This window comes from Vigna umbellata, chromosome 10 (assembly GCF_029865625.1).
Source record: "Vigna umbellata cultivar VRB3 chromosome 10, Vumbellata_1.0, whole genome shotgun sequence".
In the NCBI taxonomy this organism is placed as follows: Eukaryota; Viridiplantae; Streptophyta; class Magnoliopsida; order Fabales; family Fabaceae; genus Vigna; species Vigna umbellata.
The window spans coordinates 12,606,253-12,627,840 of record NC_142174.1 but is presented as its reverse complement, the minus strand read 5'-3'; the positions used below and the strand labels follow the sequence as shown (position 1 = coordinate 12,627,840).

The window sequence follows — 21,588 nt, the reverse complement described above, 5'->3', positions numbered from 1 at the left end:
GTTAAATTTATTTGATGTTTCAAATATATTTTTGAATTTATATTAAAAAAATTATATTTCAAACATCAAATAAACTTATTAAAATTTGGTTACATATTTATAAAATTAAAAAACTAAATTGGATAACTTTTTTAAAAATGAACTAGTTTTAATTTTACTTAAAATTAAAAAAAATATTTAATCCTTAATTTTATATAATTTAGAATAAAATTTTTAATTGTGAAATTTGAAATTTTTAAAAAATAATTTGCGTTATTAAAAGATGCGTAAAAGTAATTATGAAAGTGACAAAAGCAATTTCCTATCCAATATTTACACAGGGACAATTGAGAATTATCAATAAAATAAAACCAGTAATAATTGATTATGAAATCATTCAATCAGAATTTGTGGTGCATGTAATTTTATAAGAGTTGGGATGAATGACATATTTGGTAGTTTTCTTCTCTACTGTAGATTTTTGTTTTTGAGTAATTAAGTTTGTTTGAGTTCAAACACTTGTTCAACAAATTAAACAGCATTCCATCAATAGTGAATTATAATATCCACATAATCTAAGGATTTTAATGAAACTAATAGTTTTAAATTTTAACTGATCTATGGTTAATTACTTAAATTGATCACTGTTATAACTTTGAAATGTTTATTTATCTATTTAATTATTATTCTCGAAATTTAACATTAATTAAAAATTTATAATCCATACATAATCTTAATCTTAGAGTAATTTTATATTATATGTATTTAATTGATTATGATGTAAAAACAGAAAAAGGTATAATATAAAAAGTATGTACGGGAAGAATCGTCTCATTTCTTTTACAAAACATAGAAAGTCTATTAATTATGTCACTGAAAACCAGTTCAACAAAAACGTTGGCTTTCAAACTTCACAAACTAAGAAGAAGTAAAGAATACACTTAAATTCAATTGACCTGAAATAAAAAAACAGAGTGCTTATTAATAATGTGAAATTAAAAAAAAACGACATTGAGAAATTCCATAATTATTTCAAAAGGTTGAGATAATAAAATTTAGTTCATGTTTTTATATCATAAATACTTTAATAGATACTAAATAGTTTCTTATTAAAAAAAACTACATTATATAATGGATGATAGAAACGGACAGAGTATAACTAATTTTAAATAAAATAATTAAAAAAATCATAAGATACCTTTATTATAAACTATATAAAAACATTAGAAAACTACAATGTAATGTTTAAGTCAGTATTTTGGTTATTATTATCGTTATCTGTTCATGTTTATAATAAGACATAATTACCATACAAATCAGAACATACATAACAAGTATATTACTATAACTTATATAACATTTAAAGCAAGTGAAACACAAAATATATAATTTTATCATTACCTCATTAAAGTATAATATTAGAATTTTTTTCTTATTAAAAGTTCATAAACTCCATATATAAATGTAATAAACGAATTATATAATTGTATATTAAAATTATATTTGTTCAAATAAAATATACATGTTAAAGTTTCTTCTTGATCGAAATCTGTTAGATAAGTAAGATCATGTGTATAGAAACACTTTTACAAGTTAGATGTATTAAATAATAAATGCAATAATAATTAATAAATAATGATATCTTTAAAAATGTTCTTTTTATAGTATTTCAATGAATTCTTTTTCTGAATAAATACAAACTGCGGTCAAACCTGATACAGGTGACTCTAAGATATTTTTATCATTTACTACACCCTTATTTATATTTAATGTATCTTATTATCATAAATGAAATTAAATAACTTTTACAGATATTCAAGAAAAAATCGTGTACAAATATGTCATTTTTTCACTGTGTTTTCATGATATAATTAAAGTTATAAGTACAAATTTAATATAAAATTATATATTACAACTATTTCAATAATTACCACTCACATTTATTAGTTTACAATGCTTAATCGACCTTCAATAGTAAAAACAAGGTATACCATATAAAATACAATTATATATGAATTATAATTGAAAATACCATTAAAATCATATCATATTGTTTAATGGAAATATGTTTGCCTAATCAATACAACTAAAAAAAATATAGAATGCATTTTACTGTTATTTGAATAACAAATTGTAAACAATGAAACATATGTTTTTTGAGTAATAATAATATCACTTAGTATTATGTTCTCTTAATTTGTAGAACAAATTGTTACTTGGGTATTTTAGTTCGCCACTCGAACAATAAATACATTTCTTATTTACATAAGACAAAAACTTAAAAGGGAAGAAAGAGTGAAATATAGATTATTCCAAAATATCTTTAAAGCACGAAGAAAAAGAAAATAAAAGGAAATCAATTCCTAAAAATAATTATAAAAAGTAAGAAAAAAAGTTACCTGGTGAAATGAATAAAACAACGTAATAACATTATTAATTTTTTTTATATAATTTTAAAACTACAGTCAACATAATATCACCTTTTGATTTTAAAACATCAGGTTGAGAATTATAAGATCATTGAATAAGATATTTGGTGAAATCGGTCTTGTGTCCAATACATTAAAACAACAAAAAGCAAAATCTGAACAATTAGATAAAACTAGCCAAAAATTGTTTCAAAAGGAGTAGTGATTTTCCTTAAAAAATATTTTTCAAAATTTATTTTGCTTTTATCATAAAAGTAAAGTGTTTGTTGTAAAAATCAATAAATTTACCAGTCTTCGACAGCCAGTGAATTTTATCTTTTTGTCAGCATCTTTTTTATATTTACCTGTCTTAACTTCATTTTTCCACTTTTTTTTGGCATGCAACCAGTTTAAATAAAATAAAATTTGGTGTTAATTAGCAATATATTTTCTATATATATATATATATATTTTATTGATTGCAATTTATTGAAAATAATATAAAAAATTAGAGTAGTCTAAATTCATTATTTTGAGAGAGACAAAAAGAAAACAACAACCAAAATAAGTAAGTTAAAGTCAACGCACTACTAAGTAATTATTGAACCACAATAAGCCCTCATTCTGCAATTTCATCCTCCACCTTTGAATGAAACACAAAACTTGGAAAAGCAGTTGTCACGTCCCTGCATTATTTTCATAATTCACGAATTAAAAAATAATAATTACAATTTTTAAACAAAAGTGATTGAATTTTTTTTAATAAAAAAGTTATTTCAACATACCTCAAGTAGGGTAACGTCATAACTTTCAACAATGAAGGGTTTTCATAAACGAAGTTTTTCCACTCATATTTGTCTATTTTCCCATCTTGATTAGGGTCAGCATCCATGAAAGTCTGCTCATAAAAATAAAATGTCAGAACATTTTAATTTTTTTAATTTTGACATAGGTAATGAAAGATTAAGAGGGTATTAATAGAACTAATACGAAAGCTTAAGCGTTTTTAACAAACGTTAAACTCACCTTGTTAATAATTGTTTCTATCGTTTCCTCTGGCAACTTAATTTCCGCTTCACATAGAAGTGCATTTATCATTTGCTTGACCTGCCAAAAATCATAGCATAGATAAATTATGTATATAATTAAGAACATTTAGATTGAAGTTAATTTCATTTATATAAAGAATGCATGGCAGAAAATGATTAGCATCTTATACCTCATGACGCTCTATGAATCCTGTGTTATCTAAATCGTACAGCTTAAACGAAACTGCAAGAAAACTCACAGGAAAAATTATATCAGTTGCTTTAAGGATAAACCAAAAGATTAAGATTAATTAAACAGGTTTTGATTCAACTTATTTACAGTCTATTTTGACTTCCATTGGTGCAGATGGGTGAAAAACATTGAGTGCTCTGACGAAATCACCAAAGTCAATCGCTCCTTTCTTTTTGACATCAAACAAATCAAAGATCTGCATGTTGAAAAAATTGTTAAGAGAAGTAATTATAAGTTATCCATTTAATTAAATGAATCTAATAGTAATTAGAAGGATTAGCTATTATGAGTTCTGAATTATAGTACAAAAGATTTTCCAAAAATAAAATAAAATCACACTACTTGTATTACAAAACATTTATTTAAAGATATGTGGTGAATTTGCAAACAATATTAACTATAATGGAACAAATATTTAAAAAAGAAAACAAATATTGTAAAGTACCCGACTCGTAAAGAGGTTTTCCTTCTTCTTATTATTAAAAATTGCCAGTTGAAATTCCTCCTGCAAAAGAATACTTATTCTCATTGTCAGACCAACTATAATGTAACAATATATATATATATATATATATATATATATATGTATATATATATATATATATATATATGTATATATTGAGTTATTAATTAAGATGTAAAGTATGTTTTGTATATTGAATTTCTTTTAAAGTGTGTCAGTTAAGAAAGATAGAATCAAATAATTCCCTTTAATAGGTTATTTTGGAAAATAGTGTCATTATTAAAGAAAATATTCAAACATAGTAACACACAGTTATTGTGTTAATATTAAACTTTAAGTTTAACTCAATCACACAAAACCAACTTATAGAATGAGGTTTGCATCCACTTATAAATTATGAATTGACCTTATCTTTAGTTAATGTGAGACTTCTAACATGTTATAAAAAAATAGAAATTTTATGTGTTACCTTGCTTATCAGCCCATCATCGGTGACTGACCTGCTAATGTTCTTAAACAGCTCATATAGTGCTTCAACATCACTTACACTAACTGAGAAACCAAAAATTAACAAATAAGTTAAATCTATAAGAGTGTCTATATATATGTGTGTGAAATATAGGTTAAACAATTGAAAAAAAAATGCATCTCACGGTCACTTTATTTTGTTTTGATCTACATGACATGTGCAGTAACAACATCAATTTATTTTCCCATAAATAAGGTTTGGTTTTGTCTTGATAACAATCAAATAACAATGTTACAATTGTGGAAGAATCATAATTTTGTAATATTGATCATTAGAAAAAAAAAACTTACAAGCTGTCTCTGACGCAAGAGCAAACGGATCTTCCATGGGAATTTCCCTAACTTTGGAGTGGAAACAACCCATTTATGAAGGGAATAATAAGCAACTGAACACGTACTAGAGTATGTGTTCGAGCTTTAGTTGAATATGTTGCTAAAACATCTTGAAATTTCCAATTGCAAACCCAGATTCAAACATCACAAGAAGAAAATAGTCAATAATAAATCAACATTATTACGTCAATTAACATTGTATGGAGCAGATCAAAATAGATTAAGCATCACATGATATTTGATCACACAAAAGCATGGCTAAGTGTACGTTATAAACGACAATTTCTGGATTGTTTGTTAAAAAAAGAAAAACATTGCAGGAAAAAAAGATGATTTTGAGCATTGGCTTATCAAGACAACATGGACATTTACGAGAAAGTATGAACGATCAATCACTAACATGTTATAGGTTTCTTGTTCTGGAAGAAAAAACGCGCAGATGTAACAAACTCATAAAAACAACAATTTCACAGATTTGATCAATAATATTGTATAAATTAAGCATTCCATAACCAGAATCGTATCGCTAACTCATACATCAAACAAGGAAACACATGCTAATTTATATAAAACCCAGTAAACAGATGATGCAATTGTCAAACGGAAACAAAATAAGATCCGTTAAATTTTGAGACATTCTCGTCATGCACGCACAAAAACCTAATACCAATGAACGTGAAACCCTAAGCAAAACATAATAATCTCGATAAAACATTTCATGTGTCATGAAAGAACACGAATTTTGGGACATAGTGTCGTGCAAGAATGACATGGGAGAAAAGACTCACCAGCTTGAAAACTTGGCCACCAAAATTGGCGTTTGATGTTTTAACTAAATATGTGGCCATTGGTACAATATTACTAATAGAATATAAAGAGAAGAAAGTGAAATCTAAGAGTAGATTTATAGAAGGGGTGTTGGTCCCATTATTGTCCTCAACCTAAGTAAGGTTGGCAATGGCCAACCAAAACCATTTAAGACAAATCATAACCAATTACATAATCTTAAAAACAAACTAGACAACTATACAATAACTTAACACATTAATTGTAAAATCCAACGACAAAATTCATATTTCATTATTTAAAAGCGGTGTAAGAAATGTGTCTGTATTCAGTTCTGTTATTATATATGATAATAAAAAAATATTTTTTATCATAATTTTTGAATGAATAAGATAATTTTTATAATTTTATTATAAATAATTTTGTTTATTGAAAGTAGTTAATTAAATTTAAAAAATAATTATAAATTTAAAACTTAAGATAATGAAAAAGATTTATATTAAAACAAGTAAAATGAGTAAGAAAATGTGTCCACATAAAAAAACAGTTATGAAATGGTTATATATAAATCAATCATCTTTATTAATAGTCAAGGTTGTTAGACTTACTTCTTAAATTAAGATTTTTTTTAAATCATAAATTTAATTTTTAACTATCCTACCTAGGAATAAAGTTGGGTCTATTAACGAGGAAGTTAACTAGAGATACAATACCAATGAAATCTACTTCACATATAAGAGATTAACATCACTCTCTACTCAAAAGTTTAAAGTAATGTATTAATGGACATAATAGTGTTCTATTTTCTAATTTTTATCGATGTGGGACTTAGACTTACACTTGAATTCTCAACCATTGCTTTCACAATTCTTGTACTTTGTATATTTTTATGCAAAATTTTTGTATACTTTTATGCAAAAAATTTCGTACTTTTATACTTTATTGGTATACATAATTTATTTCTTTGCTATGTGGTATGGTAGAGTGTTACTAAATATATATTAATATTACTTTTTCGTTAATTTCTTGAAATAATTTGTAAAAATAATAACTGTCGGACAAAATGGTGTTTTCAGTTTCCGAACATGTAAAGTATGCGTGCGGTCTTTCTTTTAACTTTTGATAGTAGCTTTTATTTAACCATAAAAATTGATTTTTCATAAATTATTTAGTATTATTCGTAGTACTAAAGTAGCGCCTCTCTTTTTTTCCACAACACATTCCTATTTAAAAAAAATTAAAAAATATGATCCAAAATTATAAATAACTAAAAAAGTACTAAGACCTTAAATAGTAGTAAGAGAACAAATTTATGTTAACATTAAAAAATTCAAAAACGGAATACCGTGAGCCATGCGTCGAATTAGACGAGACTGATTCTTCTTTATTTTTCAAAATTCTAATTTGATTTGATGGCTCACCAACCCACCGGTGAGGTGAAGCCTAAGATTTTTTATATATTAATCTCTTTTGAAGTACTTACCAATAATTATTTTAATATGTTTTCGTACACATGGATTAAAAGGGAATTCTCATTGGAACTATTCTCAAAAAGAAATTAAATTATCTGAGATATTTTTTCGGAGTTTAAATGAATTCAAATATATATGTGTGTGTTTGTTTAATATTTATACTCTTTTTATTCGTGATGGATGTGAAAAAACCAACTGTTATAACTGGAGTTGCTTTGTGGGTCGTTCAGATAAACACGTTACAACAAATTTAACGGCGGAGATGAATATTTATGGTGTGTTCGCATTGACTTTAAAATAAAATAAAATAAAAACGTCAATGTTATGAAAAAATAATAAGTAGAAGAAAGCTTAATCAGGTGGGACCCAGTGCCGCGGGAACGTTATTCTCCAAATTTCAAAGCGAAAGCAACCTTATCATGCCCTCCATTCCAGCGTACGCACGCTTAAATATATTCTTTTTCTTTATTTTATTTTAACATTATTCTTTTTTTCTCTCTTTACAAATTAAGAAAAATATCGTATTCGCTTCAATTATTATAGTTTTTTTTTCTGACTTGAAAAGATTCATAAAATAAAATTAAAGATTAATTTTTAGAATACTAAGATACCTTTTAAAAGAACAATGCAAATTTTTATATTAACAATACATAACAATTAAGTTGTTCAGTTTGTTTACAAATTTGGTAACCCATTAATTTTAAATTAAAGTCTTTAACCTATGCACTTAATGTTTAAAATGTTATGTTAATATAACTTGATAAACCTTACAGGATTATGTTTCACACCTAATTTATATTTCTCTCATCTATATTTTTTATCCGACAACCCATTCTCATTTTCTTTTGGGTATGGCTCATACTACCGTCTACACTTAAAAATCTTCTTTTTTTTTGGTTTTTTCTCACGACATGTATGTTGGTTGGATTGGAGTGATCATCATTATCAGTTACCAATGATTAACAAATTTTGGTATGTAATGAATCCCCCTATCTTCTTGTCCATCTATTTATGTAACAATCACATATAAATGCCACTCCTTGTCTTTGGTGTGAACGAGGATGTCGTAATGGACAGTTAGCTTGCTAGCAGCGACTAATTTCTTTGGAGTAAACTTTACTTTTGCCTCTTGAATATGTCCTTGTCTTTTACACTGTTTTGATCAAACCTCAGCACCGTACTTGGTACTCAGAACTAAGAATTTATACCTAAAAATAATGAACATAAATTGCTTTTACAGTTGAAGAACGAGTAAAGACGGTGAGTTCTTTTTATTGAGTTTTAACTATTTTCCGCTTACCTGCCTCCATTGATTTGCACATGCTTCTTTCCCTGTTGCCTTTCGATTTTATTTAGTCTTCCTTGTGTAACTGTTTATTATATTTGGCCTCATTGGACTTTTAATGTAGGGTGATAAAGAGTATATAAAGCCATATCCATTTCCTTATTTGGGTTTTCTATTGTGAAAAGGTTTGGTCTGATTTGAGGCTTTGGTGAGAGTGGATATGGAAGAAGAACGATACGAGACTCTGAAGGAGCTTGGTTCGGGGAACTTTGGAGTGGCAAGGTTGGCCAAAGACAAGAAGACAGGGGAACTTGTTGCTATCAAATACATAGAAAGAGGAAAAAAGGTCATGAAATTTTATCAAACATTTGATGATTCAGTTTTTCCTTGAGGAATCTCAATTTGACTTATTCAGATTTCTCTTCTGCTTTGCATTCTGCCTTGACGCTTTTCGGATCTCATTGTGTCAGAAAGATATTTATCAATTTTGTTCATGACCACTGTTTCAAAATAACTAGCTCATCTCACCTTATCCTCCTTATCCTTGGATCAACCTCACATTTTTTGTTTTCTGAATTTTTTTCCCAAATTCGTTCTCATCTTACATTCCTCTGAGTAAGTTATGTTTGCCGTTTCAGATTGATGCGAATGTCCAAAGGGAGATAGTAAACCACCGATCTCTAAGGCATCCGAATATTATTAGGTTCAAAGAGGTAAGAGTTTGTTTCCGTTCTCAAGCTGTTCCTTGAGTAGGATTTTTTTTTAAAGTTATGTGATAGTTGTAAGAATGTTTTGCTCTTACAGCTTTCATACAAACACAGCTTCTACTTCTGCTTCAGACTTGACTTTAGAATATAAACAAAACAAAACTGTGTAGTTCATTGATGTTATTGGCTCATAAAGAAATGCAGGTGTAACTCATTATAGAATCTATTGAGAGCTCTCTGAAGTTGTATACTCATTCTGGAAGTCAGATTTTTTCTGCAGGTATTTCTGACCCATACTCATTTAGCTATTGTCTTGGAGTATGCTGCTGGAGGTGAACTCTTCGAGAGGATATGCAATGCTGGTCGATTGAGTGAAGATGAGGTTGATCACTTGGTTGTGTGTGTGTAGTGTCCTCTGTAAGTACAAGTGATGGTTTTGATGAATTCCCTTTATCGCAGGCAAGATTTTTCTTCCAGCAACTGATATCTGGAGTTAGCTATTGTCATTCCATGGTATGTAGGCATTCAGAAAATTTTGATGTTGTCCATTTAAAGCCTTTGTGTAATATCATATCATGTATCCTGCTGCAGCAAATATGTCATAGAGATCTGAAATTGGAAAACACTCTACTTGACGGAAATCCAGCTCCTAGACTTAAAATTTGTGACTTTGGTTTCTCCAAGGTCTGTAACATCTCACCAAAGTGAACCTTTTTCATATATTTGTCTGTTGAATTCCCTAATCAATTTAATATTCAAATGCAGTCTGCTTTGCTGCACTCTCAGCCTAAGTCAACGGTTGGAACTCCTGCATACATTGCTCCAGAAGTTTTGTCACGAAAGGAATATGATGGAAAGGTATTGTGAAATTCGCTTAATAGTTTTGCAAAGTGAAGCTTGCTGTATCACATCAAGTTAACAGTTCATGACAATGTGAAAACATGCTTAATTCGGTCTCAAATTGGGAATTCTGTAGATTGCAGATGTTTGGTCGTGTGGTGTGACTCTTTATGTGATGTTAGTTGGAGCATACCCATTTGAAGATCCAGAAGATCCTAAGAATTTCAGAAAGAGTATTGGGGTGAACTCTTACTTGACTTAAAAGAGATCCTTTATGATTAATACCTTTGATCTATAGCAGCAAGATTAAACTCTGATTCTCTCGTTGGCAGAGAATTATGAGTGTTCAATACGCCATACCCGACTATGTTCGTGTTTCTAAGGAGTGCAGACATCTTATCTCTTCTATTTTTGTTGCTAATCCTGCCAAGGTACGTAACTATCATTAGTACTGTCATATATACAAAACTACAAATGATTATGTGCAGACAGAGGCTAAATACTTGTAATTAGAATGATTAAGTATTCCTAAACATCATATGTCTATAGTTTAGTGTTGAAGATTCAAATGTAACGTATCACATTAAGTAGAAATAAAAAAAGAGATACTTAGGAATATTTATACTGAATGGGAAGTGTATTAATATGAAAGGAACTCACTTGTAAGACAGATTGTTGAGAATCCAAGTAAGTTTAACTCTTTGTTCACTTGAATGGGTTTGGGGGAGAGTTATTGAGTGGATTTTGAGAGGATTTGAAAATAATTTTTTTTGTTATTTATTTGAGTGAATTTTGAGGTAAGTGAAAGTGGATTTGGAAGCAACGTTTGTAAGAATTAGTGTAAGATTTGATTGATGTGACAGATTAAAAAATTTACTTCTAAATCCACTCTCATCTACTTCCAAATCCATGCAAATAAACAACAAAAAAAATTATCTTCAAATCCTCTCAAATCCATTCAATTCCTCTCTCCCAAATGCATTCAAGTGAACAAAGCCTAAGTCTCATTTTTTATAGAAATGAAAAAGTTAAGCAACATAAAATAGAAAACTCATAAATTTATTGTCTTAAAGTTTTAAATTAAAAATAATATGAATCTTTTATGTNACTTTCTTGATAAAATATAATTCCTTTTAAGTTATCATAATCAACATTAATGATTATTATTTTATTTATTATTTAAAATATTTTAATTATTTATATATTTATCATTTTGCCTTATTATATAGGATTTTATAAATATACTAGTATTTTGGTGTGAAATGAATGTCAACCAAATAAATATGAAAACATAGGTTAGGTAGAACTTTTAATATGAATATAATTAAGCAAATCAAGGTCTTAAAATACTAAACTCATTTGGGATAATAAATATCAATAATTTAAACAAATTGTTTTATATTGAATAGAGGTATTACATTAACTTTTTAATCAAGTGTGAAATATTTTTATCAAGTATGTGTATTGACATCACGTTGTTAATAAATAGACATCCAATTTATATAAACGTAAAACTTATATGATTTTGAATTTTAGATGATAAAATTTATGAAAAAAAAAACTTAAAGCTTAACAGTAAAAATTAAAAAAATGCAAAAAATAAAACAATTATAAAATAAATAATTTATAATTCTGTATATTTTAGACTAAAAATCACCTCATATTAACCACTGCCCCGTAATAATATTAATTATGTGTATGGAATTAAAAGAAAGATCAAATATTTATACTTTAAAATTCATATAATAAAGTTGAAGTAATTGAAAGTTGAAAATAAAATTCACACAAATGTAAAAAGTTAGAGTGAAGTATTAAAATTAAGTTTAGATATTATTGAAATAATTACTGTAAAATTATATTTATTGTCCCGCAACTAATATTGTTTAAAGATGTGCAATATTCTTGACTGTACCGTGACTTAGTCTTGGAGTTGACATGTTTGAAAATTAAGAACATGTTCAAACTATAACATTCACCATTTTTTTATAATAAATTATTTCCTATTCAAATAGTCTATTTATATAAGAAAATTTGATATTAATAAGCATGAAAGTTCATTCATAATAAAAAAAATTATCAGGAAAACAAAATTATTAATAATTTATTAATTCTTAAAATTTTACTGGTAAATAATCGTTAATCAAATTTAATGATAGATAAATATTTCAATAATTATCGACAATAAAAAATTTATTAATAATTTCGATAAAATTTTCTTTTTTATTAAATATTGTGATTTAGTAATTTTAGTTTTCTTTATCCGCCACTATCGATATTTATTGTTCTTTTTTTTTCTTTCATCTCATCTTTTTCTTTTTCTTACTTTTTCTAAGCCTTATTTTTTTCCTCAATGTCCACTGTTGTACGTGTCATTACTGTTATTGTCGTTTCTTTTTTCTTCTTTTCCTTGATTTTTTCTTCTTCTTCTCTTTTATATCAATTTAATTTATAATAAATATTTAATTAAATTTAGCGAGAAATTAACCCTGATTATATCAACAGATTTAACAATGAGATTATTAACAAATTTATAATTATAGATTTATTGACTAATTTTCAAAAGATAATTATTAATAGATATAGTAATGAATTTCAAAAAATTTAAGTATCGACAAATAAAAAAAATAATTACCAATAGATTATCAACGAATTTTCATGACCAGGTTGAAAATAAAATGAAAACTCTGAAATTTGTCTTATTGACAAAAGATTATAAACAAAAATTTCTATCACTAATAAAAATTATAAATTACAGACAAATTAATATTTCCGTTAGTAATTAGAATCTTAAAATTTATTAATAAATTTTATTTCATTAACCATTTTTTTTAATTAAATTTTGATACTAATATGATATTTTGTAACAGTGATTATTAACTAATATGGAAAGTTCTATTAACTAGTGACAAATACATATCTCGATTAATAAGAATGATAAAATTATCTTTAACAATAAGAATCACATGCTAGTATTTTGTTTATTTTTTTTAAACTTTAATCCAGATTAAATAAGAAAACGTATAATATTGTATTTCATTACATCCCCATATATATATATATATATATATATATATATATATATATATATATATATATATATATATAATATAAATCATATAAAAAAATCAATGTAATAATCATTTAAATTGAAAAAAAAATATGATGATTTGGTAGTACAAAGAGTATAAGTTTCCTGAAGCAAATCAAAGGCAAATATAGCCTCTTCAAGCATTTTCATTGGAAGAAAACAACTCAGCAAGAGACAAGAGCTACTCACTAGACACCATAGCTTTTCAGACTTCTATAGGGTGTCTTACAAATCACATGTTTTTTTTTTCTTTTTTTCGGATGCTTATAGGTAGAAGATGGCATACATTGTGCCCTTTTTTCAAAAGAGGAATAACAAATTATGAAATAACAACTTAAAAATAGGAAATTAGTTCAAGGTACTGACGAAGATAGTCATTTCTCGGTACTCTCATAATATTTAGTGGTTTGATGATCCTTCTTAATACTAATATTTATTTAGAAATAAAAAATAAATATCATATTGTAGTTAATTTTATCAAATGATAAATAACATAAACTTCTAAATTTATAAATCTGACCTATTTTAATTTTACTAAGAAACAAAAGTGATTTTGAATTAAATCCTCAAAAGAGGAAAACAAATTATTCCGTTGCCGGGACTTGAACCCGGGTCTCTCGGGTGAGAGCCGAGTATCCTAACCAACTAGACTACAACGGATTTTTGATTTTATGTATGGATTTTATTTGATAAAATTAATTTTGTTTCGGAAAAAATTAAAAAAAAGATATAAATTAGGGATTGTGTGAGATCACCATCACAAATTTTTCAGGAAAAAAATTATCAGGAAAAAAATTATCAGGAAAAAAATTATTTTATTGAGTAAAGTTATATAAAACCTTTTAATTTCAATTTTTTTTTTCACAAATAGAATTAGAAATGAGAGAGAGAGTTACGTAAGTTAAAAACAAGTAAATTAGACTAACTTTTTCTTTTTTGTGAGACAACTGTTTTGTATTTATCATAAGTGTTAACCTATATAATTAAATAAAAAAACAAATTAAATATTCAAATAATATACTAGTCTTAAAAAAATCAAAGTATCAACTATATATTAAATAATATGACAAAATAAATTATAAAATTTTTTGTTGAGGGATTACAAACTAATTACATAAACTCATCTAACTCAGAGTTAAGTAAGCTTAGGTTCAATTTGTCTATATTAAAAAAAATCAATTCAACTTCGGTCAAATTTATACTAAATCTGATTAACTCATAAGCTTAAATCTATTTAGTCACCTTTAAATGAAATACTAAATTATTATTAATATTACTAATAACAAAAATAATGTATTTGTTAACATGAAATTTTGAAATAAAATACTACTTTTTAGACTAATGTACGGTTCATGTGATGAAAATAATACGAAATAAAAGCCTTTTTCGTTAAAAACTGTTTCAAAAGTTACAGCTAAAAGTAAAACAAGAATGACAGCCATCCAAGACTTATGAAATTCCTCGGATATGCAAAAACTCTGCTTTCACGGACTCTATACTATTTTACTTGTTTTTTTTCTTCTTCTCTCTAATCTCCTTTTCTCTCACGCAAGTTTTTGTGCCTTTTTTTTATAACTATTAAAAAATATAAATTAATGACTAAACAAACTTGAAGATTTGGTAAAAAAGTTGTTAATTATCCAAGTCCATTGTTATTGTTACAACAAACTACGAAAATAAGAATCTGTCCATGAAGCGCACGGATGGGGTTCCTGCATCTAAAACCATCCATCGTTATGGTCAACAAAATTCTGTAAATATGAAACAAAATTGCTCCACTTAAAGCTACAGTTGAATTCCATGTGATAGTCGTTAATCACAACAACAAAAATATAAATAATTAATAAACTTGAAGATTTGGTCAGACTTGACCTGCGTTTTTCATTTTTGAAATTCTTGGTTGTGATCATAAAAAATTTTAAATAAAAAAATTGAGTGATTTCTAACTGACAGCCGTTAACCATGTAAACAAGAGTAGTAACTAAGTTAAAGTATTTTCACTAGGTCACGTACCTCTTAAACTACTAAAAATGTTACTAGTTGAAACTAAATTTGGTGAATTTTCTAAGCCGAAAAAAGCTTAACCCTTTTTCACTCACATACCATGCCCCAATTATCCCAAATCCATGATCCAGCCAAGGTCTTCCAGATTCATGCTATGCTTGATACTAGCTATAAATGCTTTTAGAAGTTATCTTCAAAAAATAAAACCTTTTCCATACAGTACCTTAATAAAAGTTGTTCAAACTTTTCACCTAAACATTCTCATAATCTAAATTTTACAACTAATCCTTGAACTTGAGACTAATTGAAGTAAAAATTGACAGTAATAAACCATGGTTGTGCATGTTGGACTGGAAGCTAAGGGGTAGCATGAAGCATCGTTGACAGAGTGGGTGGGGATGGTGAGTACCCAGGTTTTGGATGGATTCAGTAAAATAAAGTAAAAAAATAAGTTAAAATGTGCTGTCTGTTCAGCTAATATCCTTTGGTTTGGTCCAACTAACTCACATGTCAGTCTTTTATTTCACCTATACATAGAGTTTTGAATGATGCATGCTCAAATTATCCATATACAGTATTTCATATTTTATGTAGGTACAAAGCACGTTCGAAATAATGATGGAAGAATTCAAGAGTGTTTTTTACTCCAGAAACCAATTTTCCGTATTTAATTTTGCTTATGAAATAAAACAATTTGGTTGAAATTTCCAAAAATACTTTTCCAACATCTACCAAAACATAGCCATGATCATTATGACGTCTTAGGCGGACCCACTAAACATTATAGCAATTAAATTAAATAAAAGACTTATACGTGTGAACCCATTGAGGTCCAATCCACAAATTTTGAAAGCTTCGTAAACGTGGGAGAGAGCAAATGGAATAAAATAATATAAAATAGTTGGGTATCTGTAATCTGACACAATCATAAACAACTTTAAGTGAAACTAACCGCAAGAATACAATTTGCAATAAGCACTTAAGAGTGCATTGAAGTACCTAAGCACTTGTTCATGGAACTTGAAGCTCACTGAATTCCAAGCTGAAATTGAAACCAGCATTTGCATGACAGGTCGTCTGCAATTCTCTTTACAACATGCTCCTAAAGCAAAAACAGAAGCTCTAGATTTTACTGATTCTGAAAGCTTATGATAAGCAGCATGGCCAAAAACTACTATGAAAGACTTTAAGAAGGTAAACTCTTACTTTAATGGAAGCTTAAAATTTCAGCTTCAAGGCTTGTGAAGTTTGAAGCCAAAAACTCTTGGAACATAGCTCTGTGATGGTTTCTGTGGTTTTAGTTGTCCATAAGTCATGAGGAACAGGTGAGGAAATGTAGTTCCAAAATAAGCTCCGTCAATGTCTAAAATAGAATTAAGGATTTGAGAACAGGATAGTGTACCACCATTTAAATAAGCCACAATTATAAGTTGCAAAATATATAGAGAATAAAAGACAAGCAATCTTAGTTAAATTCACATATTTCAGGATTTAATTATCTTGTTCTGCAGATTTTATCCTGGAAACTTCTAGGATTTCAATGATTATGATAAATAACATTTTTTCAAAAGGTCCAATGGTCCCTAAACTGTCCTTACGCCTAGAGATATACTGCCACTAGACAGCTGGAAGTAAAATTGCAGAATATAACACACACACACACACACATAGAGAGAGAGATGGATATATAGAGAGACAGGGGAGGGAACAATTTACTCCCAAGAAAGTTACTCCCCATTTTCACTGCTTATTTTTGGAAATCTAACGGTGAATATTAATTATTCATTAGAATCACTAGATCTAAAGAAAATGACTGGTTACAATAAGGAGTTATTCTCATGAAGTTACTCAAGGATGAACCTGGTCCCTCCCTATATAGAGACATATATTCTCAAAAAAAGAAAACAACACAGTGTTTCCAGACGTTCACCAAACACTTTCAAGATATCTAGTATCACTTGTCATCTTTTAAAGTTAAAACTCAATTCCATTATAGACCAGCTTAGTATTGCGTAGATTAGCAATGTATTCAATTGAGAGTCATCTTTTCAGAATAAGTAACAAGAATCCCAAACCTTGCTCTTATAGGTATTTGACCTTAATTAGAATGTAGTTTATGATCTACATGCAAAAACTAGACCCTAGAAAGATCAATATATGTATTTCCAGTGAAAACCAAGAGAAAAGATGCATGAGCGTTACTTCCAGAGAGATGTGGATGCATAATAAACTAAAAACCCACACAAGTTCAATAATATAATAGGGCCAAGGATACTGCCTTGATACTTGGAGCGAGGATAGTAAATGTCTTCACACCTAGGGCAGTATATTTTCACAGTACTGGATCTAGGGATGTCTGACTGACCAACTGGAATGCAAGGTTGTCCAGAGCAGTAAACTCTCGGGCATCTGCCAAAATCATAGTTCTTGTACTTGTCCAGCTGTGCAAATTCCAATATCATCAACACTACAAACCTTAACTAAAGAAGATTACATTAAGAGAGAAATTAGTGACAGAGAGGTCTAACCATTGCAGCCATTCCTTTGCTTGTCAGTATATACCGGGCATGAATCAGACCATATAGCATCTCGGCTGCTGATTCAATTAACTCATTTTGTTCCTCCGTAAACATGTCACCTACACAATCCCACCAACCCAATTTAGATTTCAAACATTCGGTCCTGTTTGCATAAACTTCTTAATAAGCACTTATAAGAGAAGGAGATTGAAACATAAAATGAATCAAGCTTTTCTCATAAGTTAAAATTAACTTATGCATAAATTAAAATCAGCTTCTGGAGAAGCTAAATAAGAAAATATTTATAAATTAAGTTATGCATAAGCTAATTTTAACACATGAAAGAAGCTTATTCATTTTACCTTCTTATTTCTTCTCAAGTGTTCATTGAGAAATTTATCCAAAACAGGGCCGAAGTACAAAAATGATCAAATACATAATCCACACTGCAGACATGCAAGTGCACAATTTAAATCACAAGGAGTTAGCATGCATTGCATAGTTTCACAAGCAAACAGAAAGAGTGATATTTTGCACTTGAAAAGTTTAAAGCATATAACCATAAGCTTACCATGGGAGGACTCAACATCCAAAATCAAATCCAGAGCATAATCGTAGTAAGGCACTTGACTGCTTAATCCGCACAGGTTGAAGTCGTCCTGGATGTAATCGTCATCAACCTCGCAAAAGAACTCGTTTCCTCTCAAATTGCAGAACCACGAGATCCAAGACGTGTCATCTCCATCGGAACCGCTAACATCAGACTCCTCGCTGTCTGTTTCAGACTCTTCTGCATCCAATAAAGCATGTAAAACAAAGTCAGCTCAATATTCACTCTACGTCAACTTTACCTCTCTAAACTTTTCCTCCAATTAATATCACCGTGTTTTACCCCCTTCCACGTCTCAAAAACCCTACCGGAATCTAATTCAGCGTCTCTACACTATTCGAGCAATAAAAAACAGTAAAAACAAAGTCAGGAGTTCTACAAAACGCTTATTAACATAACCCTAAGTCCGTGTAAAGATACGGCCAGCTCCGAAAAGGATTAGGATTCGGTTGGCGAGATTGGCATCGAAAAGAGATCAGATCGTAAGAGAAAAGGAGAAATCTCGAACCGTCAGAAGCATTGGAATTCTTGGAGATAGGGGCGGTGACGGAGGCGGAGCGGGAGTCCTTGGCGGCGGCGGCGGCTAAGAGAGAAGAGGAGGACGAGCGGTCCTTGCCGTTGATGCCGGCGGCTCTGGATGTGGACGGCGAGGATCGTTCGAGCTGTTTATCGAGGACGTCGTTGATTCGCTTCCGATCAGCGGAAGTTACCTCCGATTTGGATCCCACTCCTCGCTCTCTGTACATAACGAACGCCGGTGCTGTCTTCCTCTCCGCGATTCGATTTGATTCTGTTCGGTACGATTGTCACCCAATCATAACAACGTTACTGAAACGACGTCGTAGTGGCTCGTGTTGCAGGAAGCTAGGGTTTTGAGGTTGAGTTTCAGGGAGAGGGATGCAATTTTCAATTTACAGACGCAAACAATGATTCCCCGTTTCGGTTCGTTTCTATTCCTTCCAAATATTTTTCTTTTTTTCTTTTCTACATTTAGTGCTTTTCTTTCGGGCAAGATATTTTTCATTCTTCAAGCTATTTTCTTTTTATCATAATAATCCTAAAAAATCAATAAATAAAAAGTTCAAAAATAAAATTATTTCCTCTCAAAATAAAATTAGATAAGTTAAAAACACAGTCTGATGATTAAATTATTTCGCTAAAAAAAGTTTTGATAAGAAAAAAAAAGTTCACATTATATCTCACACTGATGTTAAAACTGAATTAGGGTAAAATGTTGTTTTTTTTTTCATTAGATTCGACAATTAGTTTCTACCAAATAAGAATATTTAAGCAAATTTCAAATCGTAACTTATTTTGTTATTTACTTCATAATTTAAGACTGTATTATTATTTTATGCAAATGCATTTTTTGCATTTTCTGTTTTTTTCTTTATGTATTTTATTTAGTGTAAAAAAGTAATTTCATTTAAACGAGACCTTTGCCCTCTGCCGCATAGTCGCATTCGATTATTTTAAGTCAAACAGATTCATCAAAGATAATATCTTATATTCTAAAAGGGTAATAAGTCTTTAGTTTTAATTCTCTATTTTATTATTTAATTAAAAAACAAAATAATAATTCATTTAAATAATATATGAAATATGTGGATGTATTTTGAATATAATAAAGTTGCAAATGGGATATTAGTGACATAGCGCCAGCTTTAGCAAGAAGGAAAATTTTAACTTTGATGAACACTGATTTAGCTGTTCCATTGTTGTTTTTTCATCCAAACTACTCTTCTTATTGGTTTCATCAAACTTTCATTCCATGTCTCCTAAGGTCTCAACAAGACACCACCCAGTTGTCTTTATATATTTTTTATTTATTTATTTTTCTCTCTTGTTCAGGATATTTTGTTTTTTTCTAAACACACACAGAAGCCAAAATATAAGAAAAAAACAAAATACCTCTTTTAAGAGTTAAGGTAGACAGTGATGAATTTTTGTAATCAATTTTCGCTTACCTTAGCACCTTCCTAAGAAAATTAAAAAAATAAGATATAATTTTTTTTATTTTATATGAATATCTATGGATTTTTATTAGTTTTTGTCATTGTAATCTTTTAAAAGAAATTAGTAAGCCTTGCTATTAACCAATGGCTTACGGTATATGAGAAAATGATTTTGCTTGTAATCGTTGCTGGAGTACATTAATGAAAAGATTCTGAATTTTTCATATTCACATTATTGGACTGAAGTATCCCACTTCAGGGGACTATTAAAATGATATTTGATATTACATAATTAAATAAATGAATTATAAAATCATTTACAAAACCTTCTGACGTTCTGCAGAAATTAACAATACATAGATAGATAGATATAATCTTCAACAATTAAAAAAAACATTATGTTTTTAACATGATTTGAGGCTAATAAAAGTTATTACGAAGGAATAAATTTGATTTATTCTTAATTTCCAACTAAGAAACAAAAACAATGGAAACCCAGGAAGCAATGGTACATTATTAGTAAACTTAATTTTATTCCTTCAAAAGGGTTATATTAGTGAACAAAATTTCGAAATATATAAAGAAGCTTGTAATGTTTTTGGATTATTGACAAATAATAAGAAATTTATTGATGAAATCAAATAAGCAAGTGAATTTGCTTCTGAAAATGAACTTAGAAGATTAATTGTTGCTTTGTTGAGTATGAACCCAACGTCCAAACTAGAATGATATAATTAATTTTAAATTAATCATATCATTCTAAATTATTTTATTTAACACCATTATTTGTGTAGATCTTCAAATTGAGGATCTGAACTTAAAAACTTTTGTCTTATGCAAATTCAAGAATTGTTGATGTCAAATGATAAAGCTTTGAAAAATACTTGTTTATCTTAACCTAAACTTTTAAATGTGCTTGTAATCCAAAATTTAGTGTTTTTTTAATTTTGGATTGCATTTTAAATTTTAAAAAAAGAAACAATTCTCGATATCATTTTGTTTTGCAAAGATAATTCATAAGGACTTTACCTCTCAAGTTCAATATATTGTTGTTTGCAGAATAAAAACAAAAAAATAATTGAAAATTCTAATTTTAAAGATAGATAAAAATGTATGTACAACAACTAAAAATATTATCTATTTGAAACTCTTTAAAAATATCAAACTCACAACATTTACAATACAAAAAGATATACACATTCTTCATAATCTAAGTTTTGTTTCTATTATAAGATTGTTTATCAAAATTACTACTTTGTAGGTTAATTGTAGATGAAAACTTTTGATATAAGCATTTATAATGAACAAAATCCTTCTTATATAAATATAA

At 28.3% G+C, this 21,588-nt stretch overlaps 3 protein-coding genes and 1 non-coding gene across 4 annotated transcripts; 1 reads left to right on the top strand and 3 right to left on the bottom strand.

Moving 5' to 3' along the window:
• Nucleotides 1-2,876: 2,876 nt before the first annotated feature.
• LOC148191938 (calcineurin B-like protein 1) lies at nt 2,877-5,837 on the bottom strand. The gene is made up of 9 exons (XM_088100316.1): nt 5,781-5,837; nt 4,951-5,101; nt 4,601-4,683; nt 4,114-4,173; nt 3,756-3,864; nt 3,607-3,659; nt 3,414-3,494; nt 3,173-3,285; nt 2,877-3,073 (listed from the first exon to the last, which is right to left on the bottom strand). The coding sequence occupies exons 2-9, from the start codon at nt 5,021-5,023 to the stop codon at nt 3,007-3,009; spliced, it is 639 nt and encodes a 212-aa protein (XP_087956442.1). The 5' UTR covers nt 5,024-5,101; nt 5,781-5,837; the 3' UTR covers nt 2,877-3,006.
• A 2,703-nt stretch (nt 5,838-8,540) lies between these two features.
• On the top strand, nt 8,541-11,163 carry LOC148191937 (serine/threonine-protein kinase SRK2A). Its single transcript, XM_088100247.1, has 8 exons — nt 8,541-8,881; nt 9,174-9,248; nt 9,523-9,624; nt 9,702-9,755; nt 9,834-9,926; nt 10,008-10,100; nt 10,219-10,323; nt 10,415-11,163. The coding sequence occupies exons 1-8, from the start codon at nt 8,756-8,758 to the stop codon at nt 10,529-10,531; spliced, it is 765 nt and encodes a 254-aa protein (XP_087956373.1). The 5' UTR covers nt 8,541-8,755; the 3' UTR covers nt 10,532-11,163.
• Nucleotides 11,164-13,757: 2,594 nt separating this feature from the next.
• On the bottom strand, nt 13,758-13,830 carry TRNAE-CUC (transfer RNA glutamic acid (anticodon CUC)). The gene has a single exon. It is a non-coding gene; the product is annotated as a tRNA-Glu (tRNA).
• Nucleotides 13,831-16,043: 2,213 nt separating this feature from the next.
• On the bottom strand, nt 16,044-19,300 carry LOC148191935 (casein kinase II subunit beta-1-like). Its single transcript, XM_088100246.1, has 6 exons — nt 18,812-19,300; nt 18,265-18,483; nt 17,703-17,812; nt 17,450-17,615; nt 16,381-16,537; nt 16,044-16,276 (listed from the first exon to the last, which is right to left on the bottom strand). The coding sequence occupies exons 1-5, from the start codon at nt 19,047-19,049 to the stop codon at nt 16,407-16,409; spliced, it is 864 nt and encodes a 287-aa protein (XP_087956372.1). The 5' UTR covers nt 19,050-19,300; the 3' UTR covers nt 16,044-16,276; nt 16,381-16,406.
• Between the last annotated feature and the right edge of the window lie 2,288 nt (nt 19,301-21,588).